The 27443-nt window shown below is 43.8% G+C and overlaps 2 protein-coding genes across 2 annotated transcripts in view; both read left to right on the top strand.

Annotated features, from left to right (window-relative positions):
* The window catches only part of LOC311003453 (histone-lysine N-methyltransferase 2C-like), an 81474-nt gene extending 66651 nt beyond the window's left edge, over positions 1-14823 (top strand). Inside the window, exons 59-79 of the mRNA XM_083995220.1 lie at positions 85-220; positions 733-841; positions 1201-1376; positions 1558-1670; positions 2994-3131; positions 3239-3290; positions 3384-3505; positions 3886-3984; positions 4083-4286; positions 5063-5184; positions 5272-5467; positions 5574-5783; positions 7771-8150; positions 8342-8454; positions 9036-9172; positions 9249-9376; positions 11140-11341; positions 11457-11573; positions 11674-11747; positions 11889-11997; positions 13625-14823. Coding sequence (XP_083851346.1) covers positions 85-220; positions 733-841; positions 1201-1376; positions 1558-1670; positions 2994-3131; positions 3239-3290; positions 3384-3505; positions 3886-3984; positions 4083-4286; positions 5063-5184; positions 5272-5467; positions 5574-5783; positions 7771-8150; positions 8342-8454; positions 9036-9172; positions 9249-9376; positions 11140-11341; positions 11457-11573; positions 11674-11747; positions 11889-11997; positions 13625-13717 — 3030 coding nt within the window. The 3' untranslated portion in view covers positions 13718-14823. The remainder of the gene's footprint in view (positions 1-84; positions 221-732; positions 842-1200; positions 1377-1557; positions 1671-2993; positions 3132-3238; positions 3291-3383; positions 3506-3885; positions 3985-4082; positions 4287-5062; positions 5185-5271; positions 5468-5573; positions 5784-7770; positions 8151-8341; positions 8455-9035; positions 9173-9248; positions 9377-11139; positions 11342-11456; positions 11574-11673; positions 11748-11888; positions 11998-13624) is intronic.
* Positions 1-27443, top strand: part of LOC311003559 (protein NLRC3-like) — a gene marked incomplete at both ends in the record, with an annotated part of 385386 nt that overhangs the window by 91378 nt on the left and 266565 nt on the right. The gene's annotated exons all lie outside the window — the stretch shown is intronic.

The raw sequence follows: 27443 nt of genomic DNA, 5'->3' as shown, positions 1-27443 counted from the left end.
CAATACAGTATTTATCCTGTTAACTGTCTGCTATGCCTTTTTTTTGTCATTTAAAATCTCTCTATCTCTCTTTCTCTCCTCCAGCAGAACAACCTCAGTAACCCACCCACACCTCCTGCCTCCCTGCCCCCCACACCCCCGCCTGTCGCCAGGCAGAAGCTGGTAAACGGCTTTGCCACGACAGAGGAGCTGGCCAGGAAGGAGATCACTGAGCATGAGGGTAAGACAACACAAAGCCTCTGGAGCTCCTGCTCTGATGCTCTTCTTGTGTCCACATGTGGAGATTAAGACGATATTTAACTTCCCATTAATGTTCATTCATCATTATTACTATCATGCTTGATCTTTTTTATTTCAAGCAAGAAAAAAACAATATAATTAAATGTTCCATAATAAAGCAATTCATGTTTTTTCCTCCTTAAAAAGCATCGTCAAGAGCACCGTTAAAATACCACTCTGATAAACAGTATCAATAAAAGCAGTAGTATCATTAAACACACTCTGATCAGCTGATAGTCACTGCAGCACTGTGTGTTGTGTATAGGATCGAACACTACTTATCCTGCTACTATTGAGGTTACAAGTAAATGGAACTTTGGTACAGTTAGTTGGAAAGAAATATGTCTGAAAGCCGCTAACAGCATTTTTTTTCTTCATCTTCTCATCCTGGACTCTCCCTCCCCCTGGGACCGGATGCAACAGGAGTCATTCTGTCTGTGAAAACTGTACCAGGTCTAAAGCAGAAAGGAGAGGATCTTCTGGCTTTAAACCAAGCCTCCAAGACGGTGGACGTCCCCGCCTCCCTACCGACACCACCCCACAACAACCAGGAGGAACTCAGGTAAACCCCGCCCACTGACACCCTGAGGACTCAAAGGTCAAATTGTGTTGGAAATGTTCCAAATAACATACACAAAACAAATTAGATGTATATATAGATATAGAGCATTGAACTGATAACTAAAACCATGGGCTCAGGTACAATATTCATGTGGAGCTTCACAGTGAGGGTTTATTTTTCAGTTTTTCATCATGAGGATGATGAGGAACAGTTTAATTGGACACATGAATATTGAATTTTACAGGATTATTATCTGAAATCCAACTGTTGAAGGGGAAATCATTAGAATATTCAGAAGACATAAAGAACAGTTTTTTTCTGTTCCACTGACTGGTCTTCCCCGTGTGTTTTCCTCTTAGGGACCAGGAGTCTTCTGGGTGTGAGAGCCCAGACGGCTTCGTCCCATCGTCCTCTCCGGAGAGCGTGGCGGACATGGAGGTCAGCAGGTACCCCGACCTCTCCTTCATCAAAGTGGAGGTGCCGTCGCCCTGCCCCTCGCCCCCCATCCCCATCATACCCTGTGCCTGGGGAAAAGGTCAGTCATGGGGAGGGAGCATCACAGGGCTCCAGATGTGGTTGTTGAGATGTTTTTTTGTGGGACCAGCAGTGGTAAACTGACCTGGGATCAGTGTGAATGCAGCAGAATTTGTTTTTCTGTTGATGTGCTGCAAGAATTAAAAACATATTTTTGGTTGTGTGTTTGTGTGTGTGTCCAGGGACTGCCGTGAAACAGGAAGTGAAGGTGGAGCCTAACCATCAGGGTCCTCCCTCCTGCTCTAACACTGACCTGGTTACCATAGCAATAACCCTGAACCCCGTGGCAGCTCAGGTAAGCATGAAGTAGAAGGCTTATTTATAGTCATATTAGTGATGGAAATATATTATTGTCATATTGATTTTAAGTAGGGCCAAAAAAATTAATCGAATTAATTAGAGGCGTTGTAATTAATTAATCGCAATTAATCGCATATAAATATTTGACCTGAGAACAGTGAGAAGCATTTTTTTTTCCACATGGATTTTAGTATACCATTAAGCATTCAAGGTGGTACTTAAAGCAGAAGTGAGTGATATATTTGTGTTAATATAAGTCTTAAATAGTTATATCTTCCGACAGCAATCACTTACATAGAGTGTTTGGTCTGAATCACGGGTCTCTCAGTCCCTCTGCTCTGCTCTGAGCCGAGGAGAAAACATTTATCGTATCCTACAGTTTTTATCCAATGAGGAGAGAGAACGGCATGCAGGGCTGTGTGTGCAGCCAAGGGACGCCGTGAATGTGGTGACGTAGGGATGAGGACTGTAATGGTGCGTTCAAGGAAACTCGTTTTTTTCCGGCCTGTGAAGTCATACCAGTTCGATCTGGTACATAGACTGTACAAAAAGACGTACTGGTACAATTTCACGGGTCGGAAGTTACGAGTGGCCGTTATAGTGACTTTCACCGGTAAAACAGGTCGGAAAAACACGAGTGGGTTGCCTGGAACGCTACAAAGTCGTAAGTTGTGACTTGAAGCTGTAATTTATGATTTCAAAAGCCTGCCTGGAACGCAGCATTAGCGAAAACGACCGGATCACTCACTTCTGCTTTAACCAAGACCAACAGACTAGAAATGCAAATATTTGATACATACAGATTAAATGGTCTTTCCTTCCAATGCACTATGATGATTACTGTAGTATTTAACTAGGCTACTTAAATGACAGTAGCATAAACTGATTTGTTGAACTCAGCCTGATGTAAACATTAATAAAACTCAGTAACCAATCACACAGGCAGAGATCAGAGATGGTGTTTTAAATAACCATGCTAGCGTTTCACCAGCTCTCATCTCTGCCAGTCAGCCTCTCAAACTGCCGCCTCTCTCGCGTGCGGGCGCACCGCACGTAGACACACGTGAGAAGAAAAAAAAAAAATTCATTTTTTAAAATAAGTGCGATTAAAATGCGTTAATTTTTGTGTAATTAATTAATCGTAATTAATGCGTTAAAGTCCCGGTCCTAATTTTAAGTGAAAGGAAAATTAAATGTATGTGATTAAAACATGTAAACAGGACTCGTATATGTACAATAGGTCTGTATTGCAGCTAAAAGCCTACGATGTTGAGTCATAAGCGGCCCCTCCCTCCTGACGATGCTTGTGTGTTTCCAGAACGTTGCAGGCGTGATGGCGGCGGTGGCCGAGCTGCTGCGTGTCCCTGTCCCTGTGGACTACCAGCTGAGCCAGCTGGCCGGCCCCGAGCGCAGCTCTCTGGCCCTGCTGGCTGGAGTACGAGTTCCACTGCCACAGGTTGGAGCTCACGTTCTTCCAGACATATTCAAAGTCATTGTAGAGAGAGAGAAGAGCTGACACCTCTGTTAGAAACTGGTGGCTGATGATGATGATTGTGTGTGCAGGGCGCAGCAGGCAGCAGACAGCAGAGACCAGCAGCTGCTGCAGGACACACCGGTCTGTACACACTCCTCTGTTCTTCTGTTGCCTCCTCTGTGTGTTTGAGATCCACAACTCACTCCAACCTGTGTGTTTGTGTTTTCCTGCCAGGTGTCAGGATGGACTACAGCCAACATGGTGGCCCCACTGCTGCCACCACCAGGCCTCAGTGTTGCAGCCACTGCAAGGTGCTGCTGGGAAATGAAGTCCGCATCATCAAAGAACTGAAACAGGTGAGACTGAACAGCCCACTCTTAAAGGACGATTTCAGGCAAATGCGACCTGGAGCTATAGTTTCCTTATATTTTAGTTCTTAAAGAATGAATCTGAAGATTTTCTTTTTAAAATCTCCTGTTCTGCAGTAGTTCTGTCTGTGTTTACATCCCAGACAGTGTCATATGGCTTCAAACATACACCGAGGGGTTTGTTCACTTCAAGAAAGCTGACACAGGAGCAATTCAAAAGAAAATCTTCAGTTTCATTATTTTATACCTAAAATATTAGGGAACTATTAGCTCCAGGTTGAATTTGCCCAGAATCGTCCTTTAAGATAAGGTGAAACTATGATACCACAGGCTCGGACAGGAAGTCACTCTGTGTGTGTGTGTTACAGGAGGGACAGTCTAGACCAGGATCCAGCCTGGTGTTCTGCAGTCCAAACTGCTCTTCTCTCTACACATCTGACCTCCAGAGCAGAAACCATGGAAACAAGGTGAGAGCACATGATGGAGATGAGCTGTTGTAGACAGAGGACGTCCGTTTGTCTTGACCAGTTGATGACATAATGTCTGTCCTCTTGTTCATCCTCAGGCAGTGGTCCCCGCCCTGCCTCCTCCCCCCGTAGTGCAGCACCACTACAGCAACAACATGTCCTCCATCGCCGTACACTCCCTCCCCCAAATCCCCCCCTCGCCAACCCCCACCTCCTCTTCCTCCTCCTCCCTACCAGCGCTCTCCTTCCCCCCCGCCGCCGCCATCACCATGGAGGCTCGGCCCCGTATGGACAGCCTGAAGGTGGGTGTGGCTACTGACCAGGGTTTCAATTTACAGTTCTGGTCAAATATGATCTGAATTTATTGAGCCTGAAATGAAAACTGATCTGCAGACTATATAAGAATGATATCAAGGCTTGTCAGTTTATTGTCTTTTTAGTGGTGCGTTGATGATGCGTGATCCCCACGGATCAGTTGATGAACGGGGGAAAAGTTGTGCGTGTAGTGAGAACATTTCACACCAAGTAAACCAGCAATTAAAAAAACTCTTCTCATATCGGCAGCTGTACATCGCGCACAACAACAACAACAAAATAGTTTGTTCTACCAACATGTGTACTAACTCCTCCATCTCTGTGATTTCAGATTGCTCAGTCTCAGAATAATCCTTCTCCTTAGACCGGTTTGGTTTCAGAAAATAGTTTTTAACATTTGTTTTGTTTCGACATGTCCGACCTCTCTCACTATTGTTGTCGTACTGCACCGTGCAGCTTTGTCAGACTAAATAATGCGTTTAGTTTTTAGTTCCACATGAAAAAAGAAAAAGTTTCATTCCACATAGGCCTGGCCTACACATTCATAAAAATATGATTATTTCTTTTCTTTTTTAAATAAAATGACATGTGGAAATAGCCTATTGTTGTATATTTCAAATTGTGCTTAGAGGGAATATTTTCACCAGACATTTTGACCGGTCTAAGTCTGGTAATAACCGGATAACAGAAACCCAGCTACTGACTGAATGATCAAAGAGTGATATTTGGACAGCTGGGTGATGATTGGTTGACTGGTTTACAGGTGAAGGTGAAGCTGAAGCCCCGCCCCCGTGCGGTCCCAGGTGGGGACGACCTGTCTCGGCCTGTGAAGAAGATGAAGAGCTGCCGCTGGAGACGCTGGAGCATTAGCATCACCTTTAGCCGGTTAGCATCACAATGACATCATTAGTTGTTAAACATCACACTTAGCTGGTTAGCAAGTTAGCATTATCCCTCTTTCTTTCTATCCAGGGGTCCTTGCATCCCTAACGAGGCTGTTGCCATGCCAACGGATGAGGAAGTGGACATACTATTGAAGAAGTTAGGGGTGTGTCTTCGTCCCGACCCATTACCCAAAGACCAGAGGAAGTGCTGCTTCTGTCACCAGCAGGGAGACGGACGGACGGACGGACCAGCCAGACTGCTGAACCTGGACCTGGATCTGTGGGTGAGTACGCCGACCTCAGGTCTGGACCAGAGTCCAGAGTCTCTTTGCTGCTAGTCAGGACTAGCAGAGCCCAAGGTAATCATCCGTCTGTGTCTCTATGTCTTAGGTCCACCTGAACTGTGCTCTGTGGTCCAGCGAGGTGTACGAGACTCAGGCCGGTGCCCTCATCAACGTGGAGCTGGCTCTGAGACGAGGCCTGACTCTGCGCTGCGCTCACTGTCAACACTCCGGAGCCACGTGCGGCTGCAACCGCCTCCGCTGCACCAACACCTACCACTTCACCTGCGCACTGCAAGCTCACTGCACCTTCTTCAAGGTAACTAAGTCTGGCCACCACGGGCCAATGTCCTGCCGATCAGATTGACTCGATGCATCCTAATGTGACAAAATGGCCCCATTTCCCTTTCTTTCTTTCTTTCTTTCTTTCTTTCGCTCTCAACAGTTTCATTAATTTTCCTTTTTTTTCATTCAAAATTTCCAACCACGTTCTTATTTTTAGAATTATTAGGGCCACGGGCCATCGCACCGGGCACTGGTCCCAACAGCTACTGGTCAAAGCCCGGGCACTACTGTTATTGTGTGGATTTTTTCCTAGTTATTTTTTTTCATCTTCCAGATGATTTTCGGTTCGCTACTAGTCAAGTTGCAGGACAAATTATATATCAAAACGTGCGGCTTGATCGGGATCGGTGTGCTATTACTTTTCTCAACAATTTTTTTTTTTTTTGCATTGAAGTCAATGGGACGGGCGGAAAAAAAAGAGTGAAAAAGACCAATCATTGGAGTTTAACAAACGTCTACTGCTCAGGCATACTTTCACCTAGAGACTCCATTTAAACTTTAAACAGTAGACAGACTCCACGTTTTGATAGGTCATATAGTTTTTGATCAATCCCTGTTCAATGACCATGATCATTTTTGGAGAAATTATGAGATTTTAATGGGTGTGTATTGCACAGAATGTTCGTGTCAGAGCGCGTGACATCATCGATTAGAGTGGGATAGAGGCCAGAAAAACTCCAGATTTTTTCTCTTTCCACACTTGGCCCGGCCACAATTTACACTCTACACACATGAATTTTTCAGAATTTGTAAGAAAAACTTGTTATCTCTCATATCATGTGCTCAAAATATCAGAGAGACTTACAGAATTTACAGAATAAGCCTCTGAGTGCGGCCACGTCTGTCTCTGCTCCTCATTGACTCCAATACAAATATTTTCTGAGAGAAGCAGAACGGACCGATGTTTTAAAACTGCCAGCGTCTCCAAAATATTTACTGTAGAAATACCAAATCGTACCACATTTTTCAGGAAGTCCTTAGAGCAACGTTGATCTGTGTTTTGTTCTGATAGGAGCTACCGTTTTGTCACAGTAAGCCTAAATGTGAGACCGGTGCAGAGGCAGAAAATGGCTCTTTTTCTCCACGTTTCTGTCTGTCTCAGCCTGAGGGGGCCCCTATCGCCGTGGTAACCTCTGTGATTCTTAGGCCAGAGCTCGTTAACTTCATAAACAATCCACCTGGCGCTCGTTTAAATGTTTATAAACAGAGACACAGCTAAATCAGACTGACACAGGATGCAGCTCATAGTCACACACACACACAGACTCTAGAGCCAGCTTCATGTGATTACAGTTACAGACACACACACACATCAAAACACACAGGTAACATACAAATGCGCGCGGAAGCGCGCCCTCCTCTCCCACACTCTAACACACACAGGTAACTTCATGTGATTATACACACACACACACACACACACACACACACAAGTTAACCTAATGTGATTACAGCTCCTCCATATCAGTGGTTATAGAAAGATGATCATGTGTCAGCTCTGTCTTGACCTTATGATCGTGGGTTTGATTCCCATGTTGACAGAGATGGCAAAACCGGCAGTAGCCCCGTGGGCCTTTCAAAATTTCCCCAGAGGAAATTTTCTAGTTACTGTTATTATCACCACTGTTATTTCTGTTATTATTGCTGTCTAGCTAATGCTCTCACAACTGTTATTTTTAATACCATTAATACTGTTATTATTATTATGACCGATATTATTATTATACTATTATTATTCATTCATTTATTTCTTTATTACTGCTATCACTATTACAACCATTATATATTATACCTTAATTACACACACACACCTTGTTCACACATTTGTGTATACATCAATGTATGTCCACTGTGTTATTCCTTGTATTTCACAATAAAAAAGAAGGGGAAAAAAGGTAACTAACTCTAAATGACTTCACACGCACGTTAAAAAGTCCCTCTCACCATCTGTGTCCCTCCAGGATAAGACGATGCTCTGTCACCTCCATAAGCCCAGAACGGTGTCTCTGAGCGGGGACCGGTCTTCCAGCGGCTCCCCGTCCTCCACCCCGGGGCCGATCCCTGACCCCATGGCCATGGTGGCCTGTGACCCGTACGACTCGGAGCTGCGCTGCTTCGCCGTGTTCCGCCGCGTGTACGTGCAGCGGGACGAGGCGCGACAGATCGCCGCCGTGGTGCAGCGCAGCGAGCGCCAGCACACCTTCCGCATCGGCAGCCTGCTGTTCCGCGCCATCGGCAGGCTCCTCCCTCAGCAGATGAAGGCCTTCCACAACAAGGCCGCCATCTTCCCTGTCGGTTACCACGCCAACCGCATCTATTGGAGCATGCGCCAAAGCAACAAGTAAACTCTCATTGCCTCAAACCACACACCCTATGTAGTTCCCTCAAGACCTATGAATAACATTATCTCTGACAGATCAAATGAATTTGGTTACCTGGTTACCTTATTTATTATTTGATTACCTTATTTATTATTAGACAGTTTAACACCTTACACACACATCTAATCATTATTTTGGTGTTTCACTCCAGGCGCTGCAAGTACATGTGCTACATCGAGGATGAGGAGGGTCAGCCGCTGTTTAAAGTGAAGGTAGTGGAGAAAGGATACGATGACCTCATACTGTCCGGACAATCACCTAAAGGTAAAAACAGGGAGGACTTTAGTCATTGAAGTCAGTGTTACTGGTGTGTATTATGTTGTGGAATTATCCTCATAATTATAGATTCTTTTGGGTGTTTTCATGTTGTTATTTGAATATTTTTCACACTGGTGTAAACTCAAAGCAAAAAGGCCACTTGGTCAGGAACCAGGAAATTATTCATTTTGAATTGAGAATTTAACTCTTATATTTGATACATTTTTTTCCATCACCAGTAAAACCATCTCTTTGTAAATCATCCTTTGTCCAGTCTTGTTGAGTTGGCAATTTCTGAAAGGAAACCTGTAAAGGTTTGTGAAGTGTTCACAGTAATCATTATAAGTAACAGTGTGTTTACCAAATTTCATTAATTTTCCTCAACTTTAAAAGCAGGGACTTATGTGAAGAAGTTTTGGGTCAGTTTAGACAATCTGATGCTCCTCTGGGTCCGTGTCACCTCAGTGCTCAGGCCCTGATGATGAGTTGAAGAATGAAGCAGCATATAAAACATATAAATAACATATAAATGTAAATGCAGTATTGGAGTAAATGTTGATCAGTGTGTGTTTGTGTGTGTGTTGCAGCGGTGTGGGACCAGGTACTAGAACCAATATCACAGTTGAGATCCTCCAACGGGACTCTGAAGCTCTTCCCAGTTTACCTCAAAGGAGAAGATCTGTTCGGTCTGACCTCATCTGCCGTCATGAGGATCATAGAGTCTGTACGTAAAACACACACACACACACATTCAGATACTAAATCTAAATTCAGACTGACCCGTGTGTGTGTGTGTGTAGTTGCCAGGTGTGGAGGCCTGTGATCGGTACACCTTTCGGTACGGCAGGAACCCTCTGATGGAGTGGCCTCTGGCCTTCAACCCAACAGGCTCGGCCCGCTCTGAGCCCAAAGCCGTTCAGATCAAGAGGTAACGTCACTGTCTCAGCTGATCATAGATCAGTCCTGACAGTCTGTCATCTGTCTGTTGACTGAGTCCAGGAGCTTCTCTCTATGGTTACCTTAAGGTGTTCTCATCCTCATCTTAGTTTTATACTTCATTTAAAGTCAGTCAACACATTGCATTTTTCTTTTGGGTCGTTTGTGTTCCCATGGTAACAGTCCCAAGCGGTAAGTTGTAAACAAATGCCACGTTGGAACCAGCTATTCTGGCATCGGCCAGGAACCTTACCTGGAAGGAGGAGTATAACCAGGGAAAACAACCAGGGAACATCACAACATTCGTTTTTTTGAGTCAGTTGTGCCGGCTGCTGAGTCGATGACGTTCTCATTGCAAACCAACCACTCAGGGCTCAAATGGAAGCGAGCTTAGACCAGCCCTTCTTAGCGCTCCCTTGTTTTAACCCACATCCCAGTACGATCACTGAGTTCACATCCCTGTTTCAGTGGTTCTGTGGCTCCAGCCCCAGACTGCAGACTGTGACCTGTGTCTCTGAGCTTGTTGTTGGTATGCACCTCTCACATGCTTCAGACATATTTAAGAACAGCCTGGCTAACACCAGACCTCATCTCAGTGTCGATTGAGATTCGGTCTGGGAACCACCCGTTACTTTTTTCCGTATTTGAGGCGTGTTTCACAAAAGCCCAGAGCTGTTTATTGGGCGCTACAAATGTCAAAAGCGTCTGCACGTATGTAGCTTATAGCCAATCGTATCAATCATACCCGATGACGTATGTAGAGTGACAGAACTCCACTCACTAAACGTTGCTCTTTTTTCAAAATAAACTTGCTGTTTAACTACTTAAAACACTTTCTAATGCTGCATTGAAAGGTAAAGCGCTTCGGTGGAGTAGCTTCAGTGTGTCGTCATCATCTTGCTGCCCCCTCCCCCATTCTGTGATTGGCTCTCTTCGTTGAGGGAAAAATTGGGTCCATGGTTTCCAGACTGACTTGCAGAGTAAATAAAATTGTGTGCACGGCATCATGGGTAGACCCAGGCTAGTGGCCTTGAAGAGACAGGGGCTAAACCAGTCTGTTACTGACAGGCTGAACTGCATCACCAGACAGGACCAGAGGAGGGAGTGAAATCTTCCCTCAGACCAGCAGGTGGAGTCTGAGTCTGAGCCATGATTACAGGATAGAAGATATGAAACATTCTGTTCAGCTTGTTGATGCTTCTCCTGCTCCTGTGAAGTGAACTGAATGTTTAGGGATGTGTTCTCATACACCAGCTCAGGGAGGTTACAGTTAAGGTCCTTGCACACTTACTGTTTTTTTCGTATCCGTTTTTTTTTAATCTATCATCCAACAAATCATTACACACAGACAACTTGCACACTGAGTCCGATGCGTTTTATTTGCATATGTTTTTATTTTCTGTTCCAAACTTCAGAAAGGGAGACAGAAGTCTTGACGCAGTGAGGATGACGTTGTGGTCGTCTCACTTGTCGAGAAATAAAAAAGGAAAAAGAAAATCTTGTGTCCATCCACTCCTGAGATGATCATGATCACTGCGAAAAACCTATAAAATTGAACCTGTTCTGAAAACTTTAATGATGGACGAACGTTTCAGACTCAATGTATGAACATGATCGACACAACACAAGGTTTTTTTTTTTTTTTTAAGGTGCAGCAATTTGGGACGAAAAACCAGACTCTGTGTTTAACGGCCTTCACACTGATCATCCTGCTGCTCTCCATCTCCTCCTCACTAACTCTCTCTCTCCCTGCAGACCCAACCTGCTGACCAGCGTGGCCCCCCGCTGTCAGGGCTCAGTGGGCTCCATCGTGGGTTTGATCCCCGGTGTCATCTCCCTGTCTCCAGGGGAGACGGTGGCCGGAGCTCACCAGGGACGCCACTCCAAGTCCGCGCAGTACAGACGCATGAAGGCCGAGTGGAAGACCAACGTCTACCTGGCCCGCTCCCGCATCCAGGTGAGGACCAGAACCAGAACCACAGGACCGGCTCAACACCGGCTCCCACTGACGGACAGCTCACTGACTGTGTGTGTGTGTGTGTGTGTGTGTGTGTGTGTGTGTGTGTGTGTAGGGTCTGGGTCTGTACGCTGCCAGAGACATTGAGAAATGCACCATGGTCATCGAGTACATTGGTACCATCATCAGGAGTGAAGTGGCCAATCGCAAGGAGAGGCTGTATGAGTCACAGGTAACACACACACACACACACACACACACACACACATCATGTAGTCTACAGGATCATAACCTCCAACACATTACACTGATTTATCTGTATGTGTGTGTAGAACCGTGGTGTGTACATGTTTCGGATCGACAACGACTTCGTGATCGACGCCACCATCACTGGAGGACCTGCCAGGTGAGACCAGCTCAGACCAGTTCTGACATTCACTTCACTCACTGGTCTTCATCAGCAGGCTGGCTCAGACCGGTCCAGACCGGTCTGGGTATCATGGTTGTTCATGGAGCTGTAGGTGAACTCTGTGTGTGTGATCCTCAGGTACATCAACCACTCGTGTGCTCCCAACTGCATCACAGAGGTGGTGTCTGTGGAGAAGGAGAACAAGATCATCATCAGCTCCTGCAGACGCATCCAGAGAGGAGAAGAGGTACCGCTCACAACCACTCACTCACTCACTCACTCACTAACTGGCTGTGTTGTAAATCTCCCCCATCACGGATGTAGTGCACTAACTATATAGTGTGTTCGCCATTTTGTAGTGTTGTTCGAATTCCACTATGTAGTGGACAACAGAAAACCCACGATGCACCGCAAAATTGAGTGAACAAGCGATGTACACTACTTTCTACTCCCGTATCCCACAATGCAATGCAGTCGTGTTTTGCCAGAGAAGAAGAGCAAGACAATTAGCATGTTAGCTCCGATTTCTTTAGGTTATTTAGCAGTAAACTCCTCAGACGTATTTGCCTGAGCAGCAGGAGTTGGACAGCAGCATTGAATCAATCTAATAAGAATCTGTAGTAGAATGTGTAGTAAATACGAGTTTACGAGCTAAGCTAATAGCCACAGAGCCGCTAACGGCTCACATTCGGGACACACAACAGTAGTTGACCAAACCAAACTTCCGATATTTCAACAGTTTATTGTCTGAGAAACACAACCACACAGAATCACATCCTCAAATGTTCCCACAAGTGTCCGGTTTTTCTTATTTTATTTTATGTGTGGTTTGTTACATGATTCTTGGCGCGTCTGCTTCCGTCACAGCAACACCTGGAGCATCAGCTGACGCAACCACGTTCAGAAAATACCGTGTAGTGTCTGAATTCTCCTCCCCTCGTTCCCTACATCGTGTACATGATGTAGTTAATAGATCATATACACGATGTAGGGGAGAGGGAATGAGGGAATGAACTCAGCCTGGTTGTGTTCCAGCCTCAGGTCCTGCTGCAGGTTGACATGGAGCCAGGTCTCTGTTCAGCTGCATTTAGCTGTTGCCTCTTTAACATGGTCTGATACAGTTGTGCTCAGAAGTTTATATTTCCTGGCAGAATTTGTGAAATACTGGCTACATTTCAAAAAATATAATTGATAATGCAACAAAACTTTTTTATTCAGAGTTAACATCAAAGTTTTACCCTGATAATCTACACACAGACTGGTCTAAATGGCTACTCAGGGGAACTGTCCGCGCCTGTAACTTGATGCTTGTAATTAGTGTCTGTGTATAAAAAGTCAATGAGATTCTGGGCTCTTGACAAACACCTGCACATTTCATCCATTGCTGCACTTTGCTGGATTCTGAGCCGTGGGGAAAGCAAAAGAACTGTCAGAAGTCCTGAGGGAGAAGGTTGTTCAACTTTATAAAACAGAAAAAGGAGATAAAAAGATATCCAAAGACTTGAGAAAGCCAATCAGCAGAGTTCAAGTTCTCATAAAAGTGGAAATTGAGGGGTTCTGTTGATACCAAGCCACGGTCTGGTACCATCAAACATTTGTTAGTCAGACTCTCTGATGATCTTTTTTTTTTTTTTAATGATTGTGTTATTTCCAGATGTCTCAAATTTGAATCCCATTAAAAATAAGAGAAATCTGTTTTGTCTGATCACTCATGTTCTCCTTAAAGAATGGTACAGTTACAACATCTTCCAGGGTATGTAAACTTATGAGCACAACTGTACGTTTAATATCCAACATAGAGAGCTGCAGTGAGTTAAAGTCTCTCCTCCATCAGTTGACTGATCCCTCTCTCCATCTCTCCATCTCTCCACCAGCTGTCCTACGACTACAAGTTCGACCTGGAGGACGACCAACATAAGATCCCGTGCCACTGTGGAGCCGTCAACTGCCGCAAATGGATGAACTGAACGTGCACTGGTGCACACACACACTGGCAGCTCTCTCTCATATCTCGGTGCTGAAGCTGGCTGTCCATCGCCCGCTTCTGTGGGCGGGGCCCAACTTCATATCAGAAGAAATTCAAATAAAACTGATCAATGCTAGTTTGGTCAGAGAGATAATAATGATGGAGGTATGACAGGTGAGGGAGCTTATATATCAGAGTGGGGAGGGACAAATATGGTCAGGTGAGCGATTGGCAGGTGAGGGGGCGGGGCTAATGAAGAGGCTGGTCCTCTGTGTGTATATTTTGTGTAAATGAGCATAGATGTAAATGTGAGTGTAATCGCCACTGAAATAACTGGATGTGTTGTCAAAGGGAGGTTTATTAATTAACTTGCACTAAAAAAACAGAAAACTAATTTAAAAAAATTTCCAGAGAAACATACTTGATTCCATGAGTCGCTTTCTTCCTCTTCCTCCTCCCTGCATTTTGTTAATTTCCTGTAAAATAAGAGATGTTTTTGTATTTATTACTGAATGAAGCTATTTTCTAAGTCCACGGTTAGTTCAAGGTCTGGAGTTGCAGCGTGTAAATATCTGTACCATAAATTAAGAAAACAAACAGAGTTTAGAATCACTCCACCGTGAGCTACCATAAAAATCCTCATCCTCACCTTCATCACCTGCCAATCAGAGCGCTCTCTGTTTGCATTATAAAGTTTCACTGTTTCTGTTTCCTGTCCCGGCGGTGCATTCTGATTGGATAAAGACTGTGAACAGTCGGGCAGGTTTCACTGCGGCCTTCATCTGACTTCAGTTTCTTTGTTTTTTTGTTTAGTTTTTTCGGCTGCAGGTATCTGTGTGCGATATCTTTTTTTTTTTTTTTTTTTTTTTCTGTTTTGTTTTGTTTGTTTTGCTCCGTCGTGTCACTTTGTGTTGTGGAGTTGAGTCCTGCTGCCATGTACATATGAGGTTTTATCAGGACGTGTACAGATACACGACATTAAGCCTTGTTTTTGCTGTTTTGTTTTTTATTATCGGACGTAAACAGAGTGTGATGATGATGTTTGTTTTTGGGATAAATGTGGAATCTGATTTAGAATCATTTACAGAAAATAAAATATTTTACATCTTGAACAATGAAACAGCTCTTCATAGTGTGTGTCTGTAGAATGTGTGTGTTAAATGACTCATGAGTTTGAAGTATGTGTGAACTGTGATCCCAGTTTACTGCTGGACTCATTCACTGCTTCACAGTAGAAGACTCAACAGGCTTTTATTGTGAAGCAGCCACAGGAAATGGTTTGTGATTGGTCGGAAGAGATGGAGAAAGCATCAGTTGCAGGTGGTAAGGGTTCTCAAGCCTTCTGGTCGGTCTCAGACCTGTGGTGAGTGTTCAGGACTAAATGAGTGACATGAGGCGGTTTGTTGGAGGTGTAGAAGATGTTACAGAGGACTGGGAGCCTCAGACCTAAACCAGGTGGAGCTGGATTATCTCTGAACCAATGTGACTGACAACTACAGAGGAATGCAGTTTAATAACACTTAGTGTCCAGCACTGCCAACCTTCATCTAAACAATGCTGAAATCAAGAGAGTCTCAATTAGAAAGGAAGATAAGAACTGAAAGCAATGTCTTAAGAATATTCACGTTTTAGTCATTTCATTCTCTGATCCTATAATTCGGCTTCATACACACCAGAGAGGGGGAGACATGGGAATTTTCATCTTTGAATATTTTTCAGTCTACTTTTTTCTGTCTGACACCACAGCTGTGAACATGAACTCTGTCTCAGGAACAAAAATGCCGAGGTTCATGCAAATCCTTTACAGGGAAAAGGTTTGTATGAAAAGTGAAGGACACAGATGAGTTATCACTTTGACATAATTCTGTTGTTGTCACTTTGCCTCCTATCTTCACCCCTGCTCTGACTTTCAAGCTGCTATGGGAGAGATTATTATTGTATATCTTTATTTTTATCTTATCTATTCAGCTTCCCAGCACTTAAAGGCTGTTATTCCCCTCCCTTTTTTCCTCAGCATTTTAAAGGGATAGTTCACCCAAAATTCAAATTTCACTCATTATTCACTCACCCTCATGTCGACTAAGAGCTGTGAGAATTTTCAGAGTCCTCCGTCCCTTCTCTGAGTTACGGGGGGGTCCGCGCAGCATTATTTGTCCATATTCTGGTTGTCAATGGATACCAACTTTATTCGTCCAAAAAGACACACCAAAAAACATCCAAATACCTCCATAGTGCTCGTCTGTAATGTCCCTCTTGTATTGAAGCCCAGACATGAGAAATTGTTCTGCCAGTCAGTGCAAATCACGCGAGATTTGCAGTGACACAGGAAGAGCAGTGAACTGAGACACTGGGAGCTTCCGCTACAAACAAGCTTAAAATATAGACTTATTTATTTTTTTTCAGAACAATTTCTCATGTCGGGGCTTCAATACAAGGGGGACATTACAGACGAGCAGTATGGAGGTATTTGGATGTTTTTTGGTGTGGCTTTTTGGACAAAGAAAGTTGGTATCCATTGACAACCATTATATGGACAAATACTGCTGTGCGGACCCCCCCGTAACTCAGAGAAGGAACGGAGGACTCTGAAAATTCTCACAGCTCTTAGTTGACATGAAGGTGAGTAGATAATGAGTGAAATTTGAATTTTGGGTGAACTATCCCTTTAAGCAAACTGTTGGAAAGGAATGGGAGAGAGGGTGTTTGTTTCTATGTAAATGTGCAAAAACATAACCTTTCTCCACTATATAGGCTTTTTTTCCCTAAGCACTCAGTGGATACACCCCCCCCCCCCCCCTGCCCTGCCCACCTCTCTGACCTTTGGACCCTCCACCACAAACATGAGTTAGTGTAAACATGAGGCCTCACCGTCCCTCACTGACCTTGAGAACAGCTCCTTTAAATCCCGGCTCACAACACGTTTTTACTAGTGTGTGAATCTTTGGCAGAAGTAAGAGAGATAGCAGCAGTAGTCATAGTAACAGTAGTATTCTCTCTCCTCAGCACCACAGCGCTAATTCGTGTCCGACTCTTCTCGGCAGCGCCGCTTCCCTCCTCCTCCTCCTCCTCCTCCTCTCAGAACTCTCTCCCCACACACACACACACACACACACACACACACACACACACACACAGACACAGCTCTCTGTTCAGCTTCTTCTCCTCGGTGTCCCGGTACCAGGCCGGAGCCTCCGGGTTCGGTCGCTAACATCCACCGGAAAACCCGGATCCACGGAGCAGATCGGAGCGGGTAGGAGCGGCCGGACAGAGGAACATCGATGCTCCAGCCTCCTGCCGGACGGACCGCTGCTGCCGCTCCGGACAGCTGAGAGCTCACCTCCGCCTGGCTTTTCACAATAAAGCCTCTTCAGTAGCTATGTACAGTAGACTAGGATCTCAGTGTGTGTTAGTGTGTGTCTGCAACGGCCTCTTTTTAACTTTACTCATCAGTGATGTGATGTGATGTGATGCCTATAAGAGAGTTAAGTAAAGCCCGGATTATACAACACTACAACAAAACCAGGCCACACTATACTGAGGTGTTGGGAGTTTTCCAGATCTCAGATCAGTACCAGAGCAGCAGGACTACAGTATAGTGCTGTGTCAGTACTGCAGCAGTGCTGTGTCAGAGGCAGCGTGGACCTGAGTGTGGACAGTTGGAGACGATCCACTGGTTGAGCCCAGGGGATCTGGATCTGGATCCTGATCTGTGACGGGACATGAGAAGCTGTGTAGAGAGGAAGGAGGAGGAGGAGGAGAAGAGCAGGAAGAAGAAGAGGAGGCCGCCCAGACTCCACATGCCGGTGAGTAACTGACTTCTCTGCAGCTTGTGATGAAGCTTTTTTTCCCTCACAGAACAGAGCTCAGATCTGGACCAACTTTCTTTGAAAAGATCAGAAGTAGCCTACTCAATAAACTCTTATTTTTGGACAGAAAATGTTATTTAGATCAATGAGAAACATCCCATTGTAACTCAGTGGTACAAAGACATTTCTAGAGAGTAAGTGCCAAATTAAAAGGATGGACATGGCAGCCTCTAATGGATTAGCTGCCTAAGGATCTAAGTGAAATGATCCAGATATTTCTTGATTTATTGATAGGTTGTTGTTCTCCCCTTGTTGTTTTTTATCATGTTTTATTCTTTTCTTTTAATTTTCTAGGCTACTTGACCTGAATTTTGCTTATTCATTTTTTCCCATATAGCTCAGACCATTAGCCTACTTAAAGATGTATGCTGATATGCATTGTTGATGTGTTCTGCGGGGGAAAAAAAATATATATATATATATATATATATATATATATATATATATATATACATACCTGTATATACATCTAGAGGCATCTTTAAAATCACCTTCAGCATCTGCTGGAAGCTTCATGAGCCTCATGACTGATGGTGTCAAAGAGGTAGCCGTGGTAACAGGTGGAGGTGAATGTGTGTGGGCTCATGACTGGCACCAGCACCACTCAGGACTGTCAGAGATGTCAACCTGACACACACATTTTACTCACAAGTGCCATCTTCATCTTCATCTTCATCATAACCACACACACTCTGCTGCCTTGTAGCTTCTCTCTGTCTGCCCTACAGTACAACGGCAAAGTGCAGTAGGCCCTATCTGTAAAAATGCTGAACTGAGAAAAACAGCTTTTTGTGTTTTTCATTGTCAGGTTTAAGCATCAAATTATGAATAACTACCAAGTCTATAATTGATTAGATAAAGATGGACTGAATTAAATGTATTTTGTAGTTTGTCTTTCTGACCAATTTTGACCGTTTTATTGCAGATACGACACTTTGCCTTGGTTTTACTCCAATGGAATTATAGAGTAAATTCTAGAATAGGGAGTACAGTACTCTTTGCAGATACTGCACTTTGCCTTGGTTTCACAGTGTTTTTTTGGATGGACAGCAAAATAAAAAGCACAATAACTCTGGAAATTTCAGCTGTACCAAAATATCAAATTCTACCAGATTGAAGAGAATATGCCACACTTTTGATTGGTCAAAAAAAAAAAAAAAATTGAAAAAATGCAGATACTGCACTTTGCCTTTGTAGAGCAGATTAGACTTCAACGTGGCCACTCCCCACACCACCAGGACTCAGCCTGACACACACACACTCTTGCACATATTTTCATTTCTGATTACATTATTTAGATTATATTTAATTACATTATTTACATCATATTAGTTTTATCTTATTCATATTTATCTCTATTTATAAGGCCAATAGGAGCAACCAGGAGACATTTCACTATGTTACTCTGTGACTCCTGTATGTGACAAATAAAGTTATCTTGTATCTTTAAGACAGCTGTGTGTGTGTGTGTGTGTGTGTGTGTGTGTGTGTGTGTGTGTGTGTGTGTGTGTGTGTGTGTGTGTGTGTGTGTGTGTGTGTGTGTGTGTGTGTGTGTGTGTGTGTGTGTGTGTGTGTGGTGTTGGTTACATTAAACACACAGGAGATTTGAACTGAGATTAGAACTTTCCCCCATCACACACCAGCACTTCAGTCGTCAGCATCAATTCATCTGACTCTCACCCACACACTAGCGTGATGACGAGGCGAGAGTGAAGCATGAGGGCACACACACACACACACACACACACACACACACACACACACACACACACACACACACACACACACACACACACACACACACACACACACACACACACACACATACACACACACACACTCAGTCATGGGAAGTGGCCGTACTGTGTGTTCCTTGTGGACTGAGGTCAGTGTGTGATCTTGACTGGACTGTGATGTAGTCTGGATGGAGCTTCAGGCTCTGAACCTGCAGCGCAGCACAGGTGGAGACACTGACGGGACAGTTGTGTTAGTGTCGCACAAAGAGAGAAAGGATTTTCTCACAGTCACTCCAGCTGTTATCAGCTGATCCTGAAGCAGTAAACTGTCAGAGTCATAAACCACTTTATGATTCGTCTTTCATGAATCATTAAACTTTTATTTATGACCCACTCAGGATTTATTATATCAACGTTATATAAATGTTTGTCTGAGGAGCTACACAAAATCAAAACATCATAAAAACTGAACAGTAAAGCATCTCTTACTGTCAGACAGGACCTGGTCCAGGTCACATCAGTTCACTGCTGAGGATCCTAATGGATTTTTATACTGACAAAATTAGCTTGATGAATTATTTAATTCAATTCAATTAAACTTTATTTATAAAGCGCATTTCATGCACAAGGCAGACTCAATGTGCTTCACAACAGGTATACATAGTTACAGTAAGAACAGTTATATAAAAACCAATTAGAAATCAATTGAAGAGTCCAAGTGCAAGTAAACAATCATATGTATGCCATCTTCACCACATACACACTTAAACTCATACATGAGCACCCACTCACACACGCACACACAGTTCAACAGAATGCTGTTGAGAAAAGATAGGTTTTTAATTAAGCAATATCACACGAGAGGGAGTGCTGTTGTACTGTATATCAGCACGGGTGTGATTCGGTCGTAGGCACGAGGCCGCAGGGGCATAAACACTAAAAGCTGCCTCTCTTTGGATCTGGTGTGAGGGAGGAGTAAGTTGCCACTGCCTGTTGGTGTTGTGATGAGCATGTCTGGGATGTAGCCCACTGAGGTGCAGGGCCAGGTAGTGCTTTGTAAACCAAGAGTAGTATTCTGAAATCCATTCTTGTTCTAACGGGTAACCAGTGCAAAGATTTAAGAACGGGTGTGATGTGTTGATATTTCTTGGTACCGCTGCATTTAAACCATTTTTCAAACAGAAAAGCTTTTGACCTTTGTTTCATCGGGGGAGGAGGGGGGTTGGGGTGGTCCGGTGGTTAGCACCCTCTCCTCTGGGCGGGAAGGTTCTTGGTTTGATTCCTGAGCCTGGGATTGGCAGGATGAACCCTATGTTAGCTGGAACTGGCTCCAACCCCCCATGACCCTGTCTAGATAAGTGGTATGGAATTGATAGAGCTGAAATCAATCAGTTGATTAGTATAGGCCAGGGCTATTAAATTGGCGGCCCGCGGGCCACATCCGGCCCCGAACCAGTGGCCCGGCTCGTGGTTGACCCAAAAAAATAAAACAAAACAAAACAAAAACAGAGGGAAACACGTTTTGCGAGAACTCCAAATCCCTACTGTAGTTCAGACGCCATGCTCCACTTTCCTTTTTTCTTTTTCTTTTGAGGGAATGAAGTAACCAATAATTTAATTTCAATGCAACTAGCCTGCTTGCAATGGAGTAATCAGAACTGGGATAGCTACTTTTCAAAGGAATGATTTGTAATCAAATACTTTCCCAGAGTAATTTTCCCCAAAACGGCCTTTTGCTCCTTGTTTTTCATCAAAATATGTTAGAAAAGAAATCTTTGTTCATCTTTAGGCCTAATTTTAAGACTAGGCTACATTTAGTGATTTACATAACCCCCTGCTGTAAACCTCAGTGGAAACTCAGAGGACAGTAGCAGGCCCCAGGAAACTTTTAGTTCCTAAAAAAAACCTCCAACTCAAAGCATTAACAACTAACTACATCTTTACTACTACTATCACTACTACTTTTATTGACTTATTCTCTTTTGTTTAGTAAGTTGTTTAGTAGCTAATGCTGGGCCCAGCTTAAGGTCTCGGTTTTAAAATCTGGCCCCACTGAATTTGTAATTGAATAGCCCTGGTATAGGCTGATTGACAAACTGGCAAAATGTTGAATAATTCAAGCTGAACTGTGTTGTCTCCAGGTTGTTTGTGTTTGTGTTTTCACTCTGGACTGAGAGTTGGACCAATGGAGGTATTTGAAGACGGCACCACAGATATTATTTTAATAATTGATCAGATGAATCAATAGTGAACAGAATGATAAGTTGCAGCTCAGAGCTGCATGAAGCATGTGAAGCCTGTCAGTCAGAACGTCACCCTGGCAACATCAATCAAATGGAGATTGTGTGATGAGCAGGAGGATGAATATGATCTTTGTTTCATCAGGTCACTGAGACCAGGTTGTGTTTTGTAGAGAGAGACAGAGGGAGGATGAAGGAGCTTAACCATCTCCACAGACATGACACTGTGTTCCTGTTTCTCCGTCCAGCTGCTCCACATGTTTAACCGTCTCACCTCTGTCCAGATGTTTATAAGACTCAGGCGGTTTCAGTGTCTGTCAGTGAGACGTGAAGTGTCTTCAGTCTCCTCCTCCATCCAGCAGCTCCCAGCCTCCTAATCCTGACCCTGACCACAGGTCAGCAGAGGATTAGATCCAACTGATGACGGTTGTGTTTGGGTTTCTACTTAAAACTCTACTGTAATCTGTTTTAATCTGTCTGTCGTCCAACAAACCTGCTGATCCCTGAGGGACAGGCTGAGTCCAGGTGGACTCTGGTGGACTATGTGTGTTTGATTCAGAAGGTTCAGGACCAGAGCCTCAGGTTAGAAGAACATCAACTGTAGACCAGAACCAAGACTCCACTCCACAGAAACCACTCAACCCCTGGTTTCTGTGTGTGTGTGTGTGTGTGTGTGTGTGTGTGTGTGTGTGTGTGTGTGTGTGTGTGTGTGTGTGTGTGTGTGTGTGTGTGTGTGTGTGTACAGTAACTAGGTCATTGAAAGCTGATCTCAGAAACTGTCAGGAAACATTTTTGTGATGACAGATCACCGTGAGGTCAGAGGTCACACTGAGGACTGACCTGCTCTCAGATCAGCTCCTTCACCAACTCAGTGTCTCACTCATCTGTTACTTCTTCTCTCAGTTGTTGCACCTGCAGGTGAGAACCAGTAAGAACCAGTTGGTGTTTGGCAGGAACCAGAGTCACCACCTCTAAACCACAGGCTGCATCCTGAAGTGTTGTGGCCTGAAAACTGATTTGAAAGTGAATACATGAGAATAAATGGCCATAAAGGCTTATTCCACCAAAAATAATAATTTATCAATATACTTACAGTTTTAAAGGGGAACTACTGTATGTAATTCTCTTTTGCTCTGTGTCTCTAACCCTCCTCTCCGCCATGTGCATTTGTTTTTAAAGGGATAGTTCACCCAAAATTGAAATTTCACTCATTATCTACTCATCCTCATGTCGACCAAGGGCTGGGAGAAGTTCTCTGTGGCTTCTCTGAGTTACAGGGGGTTCAGGACGAACCAGAGTCTGTCCTCTTCCCAGTTCGTCCAAATTTGACGAACTGGGAAGAGGAGCTTCGAGAAGCTTCCGCTACAAAACAAGCTTGAAATATAGACTTATTTCATTTTTTTCGGGACAATTTCTCATGTTGGGGCTTCAATACAAGACGGACATTCCATACGAGCAGCATGGAGGTATTTGGATGTTTTTTGGTGTGTCTTTTTGTTACGAAGACAGTTGGTATCCATTTGCAACCGTTATATGGACATGCACTGCTACGCCGAGACCCCCTGTAACTCAGAGAAGCCACGGAGGACTCTGAAACTTCTCCCAGCCCTTAGTCCACATGAGGGGGAGTAGATAATGAGTGAAATTTCAATTTTGGGTGAACTATCCCTTTAACAAAGCGAGCCAGAAATCAATAGAGCGGTGGATAATGTTATTTATCATCTACCATGTTACCATGTGTATATTTGTGTAGTCTTATCTGTCATAAACAAGACATTACGGGTTACGGGGTGCGTTTGTGTCACAGTGCTGCCGAGACGAGAGCTGGGACACCAGGTCAGAGGCTCTGATCTTACAAGGCTGGTTTTCAGCCAAGAGATGCTAGGTGGATTCTCCCTGGAACTAGTTACAAGACATTTATTCCAGATTAGCATATGGTAACAGCAAGGCAATTTTATTTGTATAGCCCGTTTTTACAAACAGTTTGTCTCAAAGGGCTTTACATGGCATCATAACAACATCCTCTGACCTTAGACCCTCACATCCACTGAGGAAAAACTCCATGGAAAACCCTTTTAACAGGGAAAAATCGGAGAAAGCTCAGGGTGAGCAACAGAGGAGGGATCCCTCACCCAGGACGGGCAGACATGACATAGATGTTGTTACAGACAAGGTAGCGAACACCACACTCTCTCCCCATGACGAGTGTGGAGTAGACGTGGTTTACACATCTTATTTGCATTTCAGGGTGCAGACACAGAAACGGCTCGTTCTCAGGAGAGCTGCAGATTGATTTGGGGACAATACACTCTGAATACAATGTGGTTGGACCACTTGTGTGAAATGATTGAAAAACTCTATAATATGGGACCTTTAATGAGTTAACAAACCTCCAACACACACACAGTGTAAACAACAGGAGGTAAGGATGGGAGAGGGAGGGAGAGAGAGAGAGAGGGAGGGAGAAAGAGAGAGAGAGAGAGAGAGAGAGAGAGAGAGAGAGAGAGAGAGAGAGAGAGAGAGAGAGAGAGAGAGAGAGAGGGGAGGGGCAGAAAGTTAAAAGAGAGAAAATTGTGTGAGTGTGTCAGAAAGAGAGAGACACAGAGTGAGAGCAGAAGAAATGGATTATTGATTTCTGAAGACTGGCATACAGGTACAGTGTGTGTGTGTGTGTGTGTGTGTGTGTGTGTGTGTGTGTGTGTGTGTGTGTGTGTGTGTGTGTGTGTGTGTGTGTGTGTGTGTGTGTGTGTGTGTGTGTACAGCAGGTCGTTGTTCATCTTGTGTGCCTGCATGTGTTTTGTGTGTCTTCTCTGGGCTGAGGGACCTTTACTGATTGCTGATCAGAGTGTAATCAGATGAATATCCTCCGAGCTGCTCCATCTTTCAGAACAAGCAGCAGCTGAAACTTCATTTTCACATCTACACATTAAAAGCATCAGAGAGACTTTTCTAAACACTGTGTGTTGTGTACAGTCATCCTGCAGTAAACTCAGCACTGATCCGCTCTCTGACACTCTCTCCTTATTTACACACATTCACAGAGAGATACTGAACATTTCACTTTCATGTCTGATCACTTTTTCCTTATTGATGTGAATGTGAGAAATAGTCAACGTCAAAAATAAGATACTTATTGATAGAAATCATAACAATTAAAATTATTGGATACAGAACATTTGAATCACGTAAAATTGAATGTAGTCATAGATCACAGCAGCATGTGTGACATTTAATATGAGTTGCAACATCAACGTGATGAAACACTCAGGCAGCTTTATGTATTCATAAAGGTTAGGGTTTTAAAGATGTGGTTTCACTAGTAAATGATCTGAGCTCGGCTGGTGACTTCTTCTGAATGCATGTGATTTCAGTCATTTCAGGAGTGTCTTCATCTTTTTCTTTCTTTCTTTCTTTCTTTCTTTCTTTCTTTCTTTCTTTCTTTCTTTCTTTCTTTCTTTCTTTCTTTCTTTCTTTCTTTCTTTCTTTCTTTCTTTCTTTCTTTCTTTCTTTCTTCTGTATCTCAACATTAAAACATTCCAATGACCCAGCTTTTGTTTTGAAAGTCCAAGGAAGGGTCCTCACTGCATCCAGACCATAGACTGTTTATATAATCTGAACTCAGTTTACCCTTTAAAACATATTTATATATGAAGTTACATTATGTTAAGTTTTTAGTTAGTGTTAATTGAGCTTTAATACACACATCTTTCTGCAGGGTGCAAGTCGACTCTTGGGCATTTGTTGTTTACCAACTTATTGGCCATAAATGAATGCTCAGCATTTGAAAAGTGAACATGACGATGTATTGAAGTAGTAGTCACACTAGTGACTGTGATGTAATAAATGGAGAAGTATTCTGTACAATCTGACCACTGTTTCCTCCTGCTGGTCATTAGATAGGGTTAAGGCACTTCTGTATTATACTGTAGTCTATTGTATAGTACTGTTGGTTTCTCTAATACCATCAAGACATCACAGTGCCTGACTCACTTCACCCTCCACTGTTCAGACAGTCTCCACCTGTGAAATTATCCATGGTTGATCCAACTAACAGGAAATATTCACCATCAGAAAAACACACCTAGCAAACACACACACACTCATCAACACAGTCCGATGAACACATCTGTGAATGGGGGCTGCTGAGGTTGGTCCTGACCTCCAGCTGTGGACGGTTGGACTCTCAGCTGCTCATCACACAGCATCCACAGTGTCCAACATGGAGACAGAGTGTGGATGATGTCACAGGACTGATGAAGTGTGAGATCATGTAGGACTGGAAATGAGGTGTTAGGTACAGTAGGAGGTAGAAGGTTACTGGCTCAACCTCGTCCATGTCCAAGCAGCCTGGAGAAAGGAGAAGACATTACATCACAATCTGCAGCAGATAGAGTAAAATCCACCAACTCATCTTACTACAGCCTGTCAGTGTGTGTGTGCATCTGTGTGTGTGTGTGGGTGGGTGGACACACTTGGCTCTAGGCTCCAGGTTCCCATAGCGACCAGAGATGTTCAGACTCCTGTGAGACACAGAGTGATGGTGGTGGGTGACGAATAAGACCCTGAGGACTTCCTCAACTCATCTTCACCTCCAACATCTACTTCCTGGTTATCATACAGTAGCTTAGCATAAAGACTGGAAACAAAGAGCTTTTGTCTTAGGCCAAATATCCTCTGATAGATAATCAGCAGGTTGATTGATCGGTCTGTGATCAGCTGATTGCTACAGGAGATGAGATCATTGTATGTGGACATGGGACTCAGCTGACAGACGGAGACATCTGATCTTCTCCCAGGGTTTGGTTTCGGCCACGCTGTCGCCTCAGCAGATGTTTGACTGATAATCTGTCACTGCCTCTATGTTTACCCCACAAACCGTCCCATGATGCAACAGGAGAGGAGGCTCCACCTCGGCACGTTTCCACTGCAGTCTGCAGTTTGGCCTGATGGAGCCTGGTGGTTGGAAACAGCCTGACGCAGAAACAAAGTGAAACTGTTGTACACATGAAACTAAAGTGGTCAAAACATCTGCCAATATCAGGCCATGGTTCGATTCCCTCCACGTGCATGTCAGCTGTGTCACTGACGGCTTTTAAACTGTGTGTCTGTGTCTGCAGGACCTGAGTGTGTTTGTGATGCCCTTCCTGGAGGGAGATGCAGGCGGAGCGGTGGGAGGAGGCAGCAGGAAGGTAAAAGCAGCCTCTCATTAACCTTCACTTTCCAATGCCATCTCTGTCGGTCAGGTTTGACCCGAGTCTTAAATCAGCTGTAAAACACACTCAAAACAATTTTTTTCCCCATCCAATTAGTTTTTCTTCTCTTTGTTACATTGTTAGGCTTCCTTATCCATGAAAATGTTGGTTTTAATATTTTTGGTGTAGGTCCCTGGGCCTTTTTTGTCAGTATACCCCTTGACTTCAATGTAACCTTCCTCTGGTCAGCTTTCTGCTTCCATCTCTGGTGTTAGGGTCAGTTTTGACCCGAGTCTTAAATCAGCTGTAGGCTAAAACAATATCATCCCATTTGTTTCTCATCTCTTGGTTACGTTGTTAGGCTCCTTATTCATGAAAAGGTTGGTTTTGCACTTATGATTTCAGTTTTAACTCTCCTTATTGTTATAACCAGGTCATAGCCGGCCCTAACAATACAAATGTCATAATTTTAATTAGAGCATTTTAGAATTTAGTGTAAAAAATGTTTTTTGTTTTATTCAAATAGAGGTTCCTGACAAAAAAAGGGAAAAAAAGCCTTGATACAATAAACAAATTTCTGTGGTACTTTAAAGCAGAAGTAAGCGATGGTTTTGGCTAACTTCTTGTCAGCAGATGGAGTTAGCAGTCCCCGCCCTCGTCCCTACGTCACCACATTCACGCGCATCCCTTGGC

Source organism: Trachurus trachurus (genome assembly GCF_905171665.1).
Source record: "Trachurus trachurus genome assembly, chromosome: 20".
In the NCBI taxonomy this organism is placed as follows: domain Eukaryota; kingdom Metazoa; phylum Chordata; class Actinopteri; order Carangiformes; family Carangidae; genus Trachurus; species Trachurus trachurus.
This window is presented reverse-complemented; position numbering and strand designations above follow the sequence as displayed.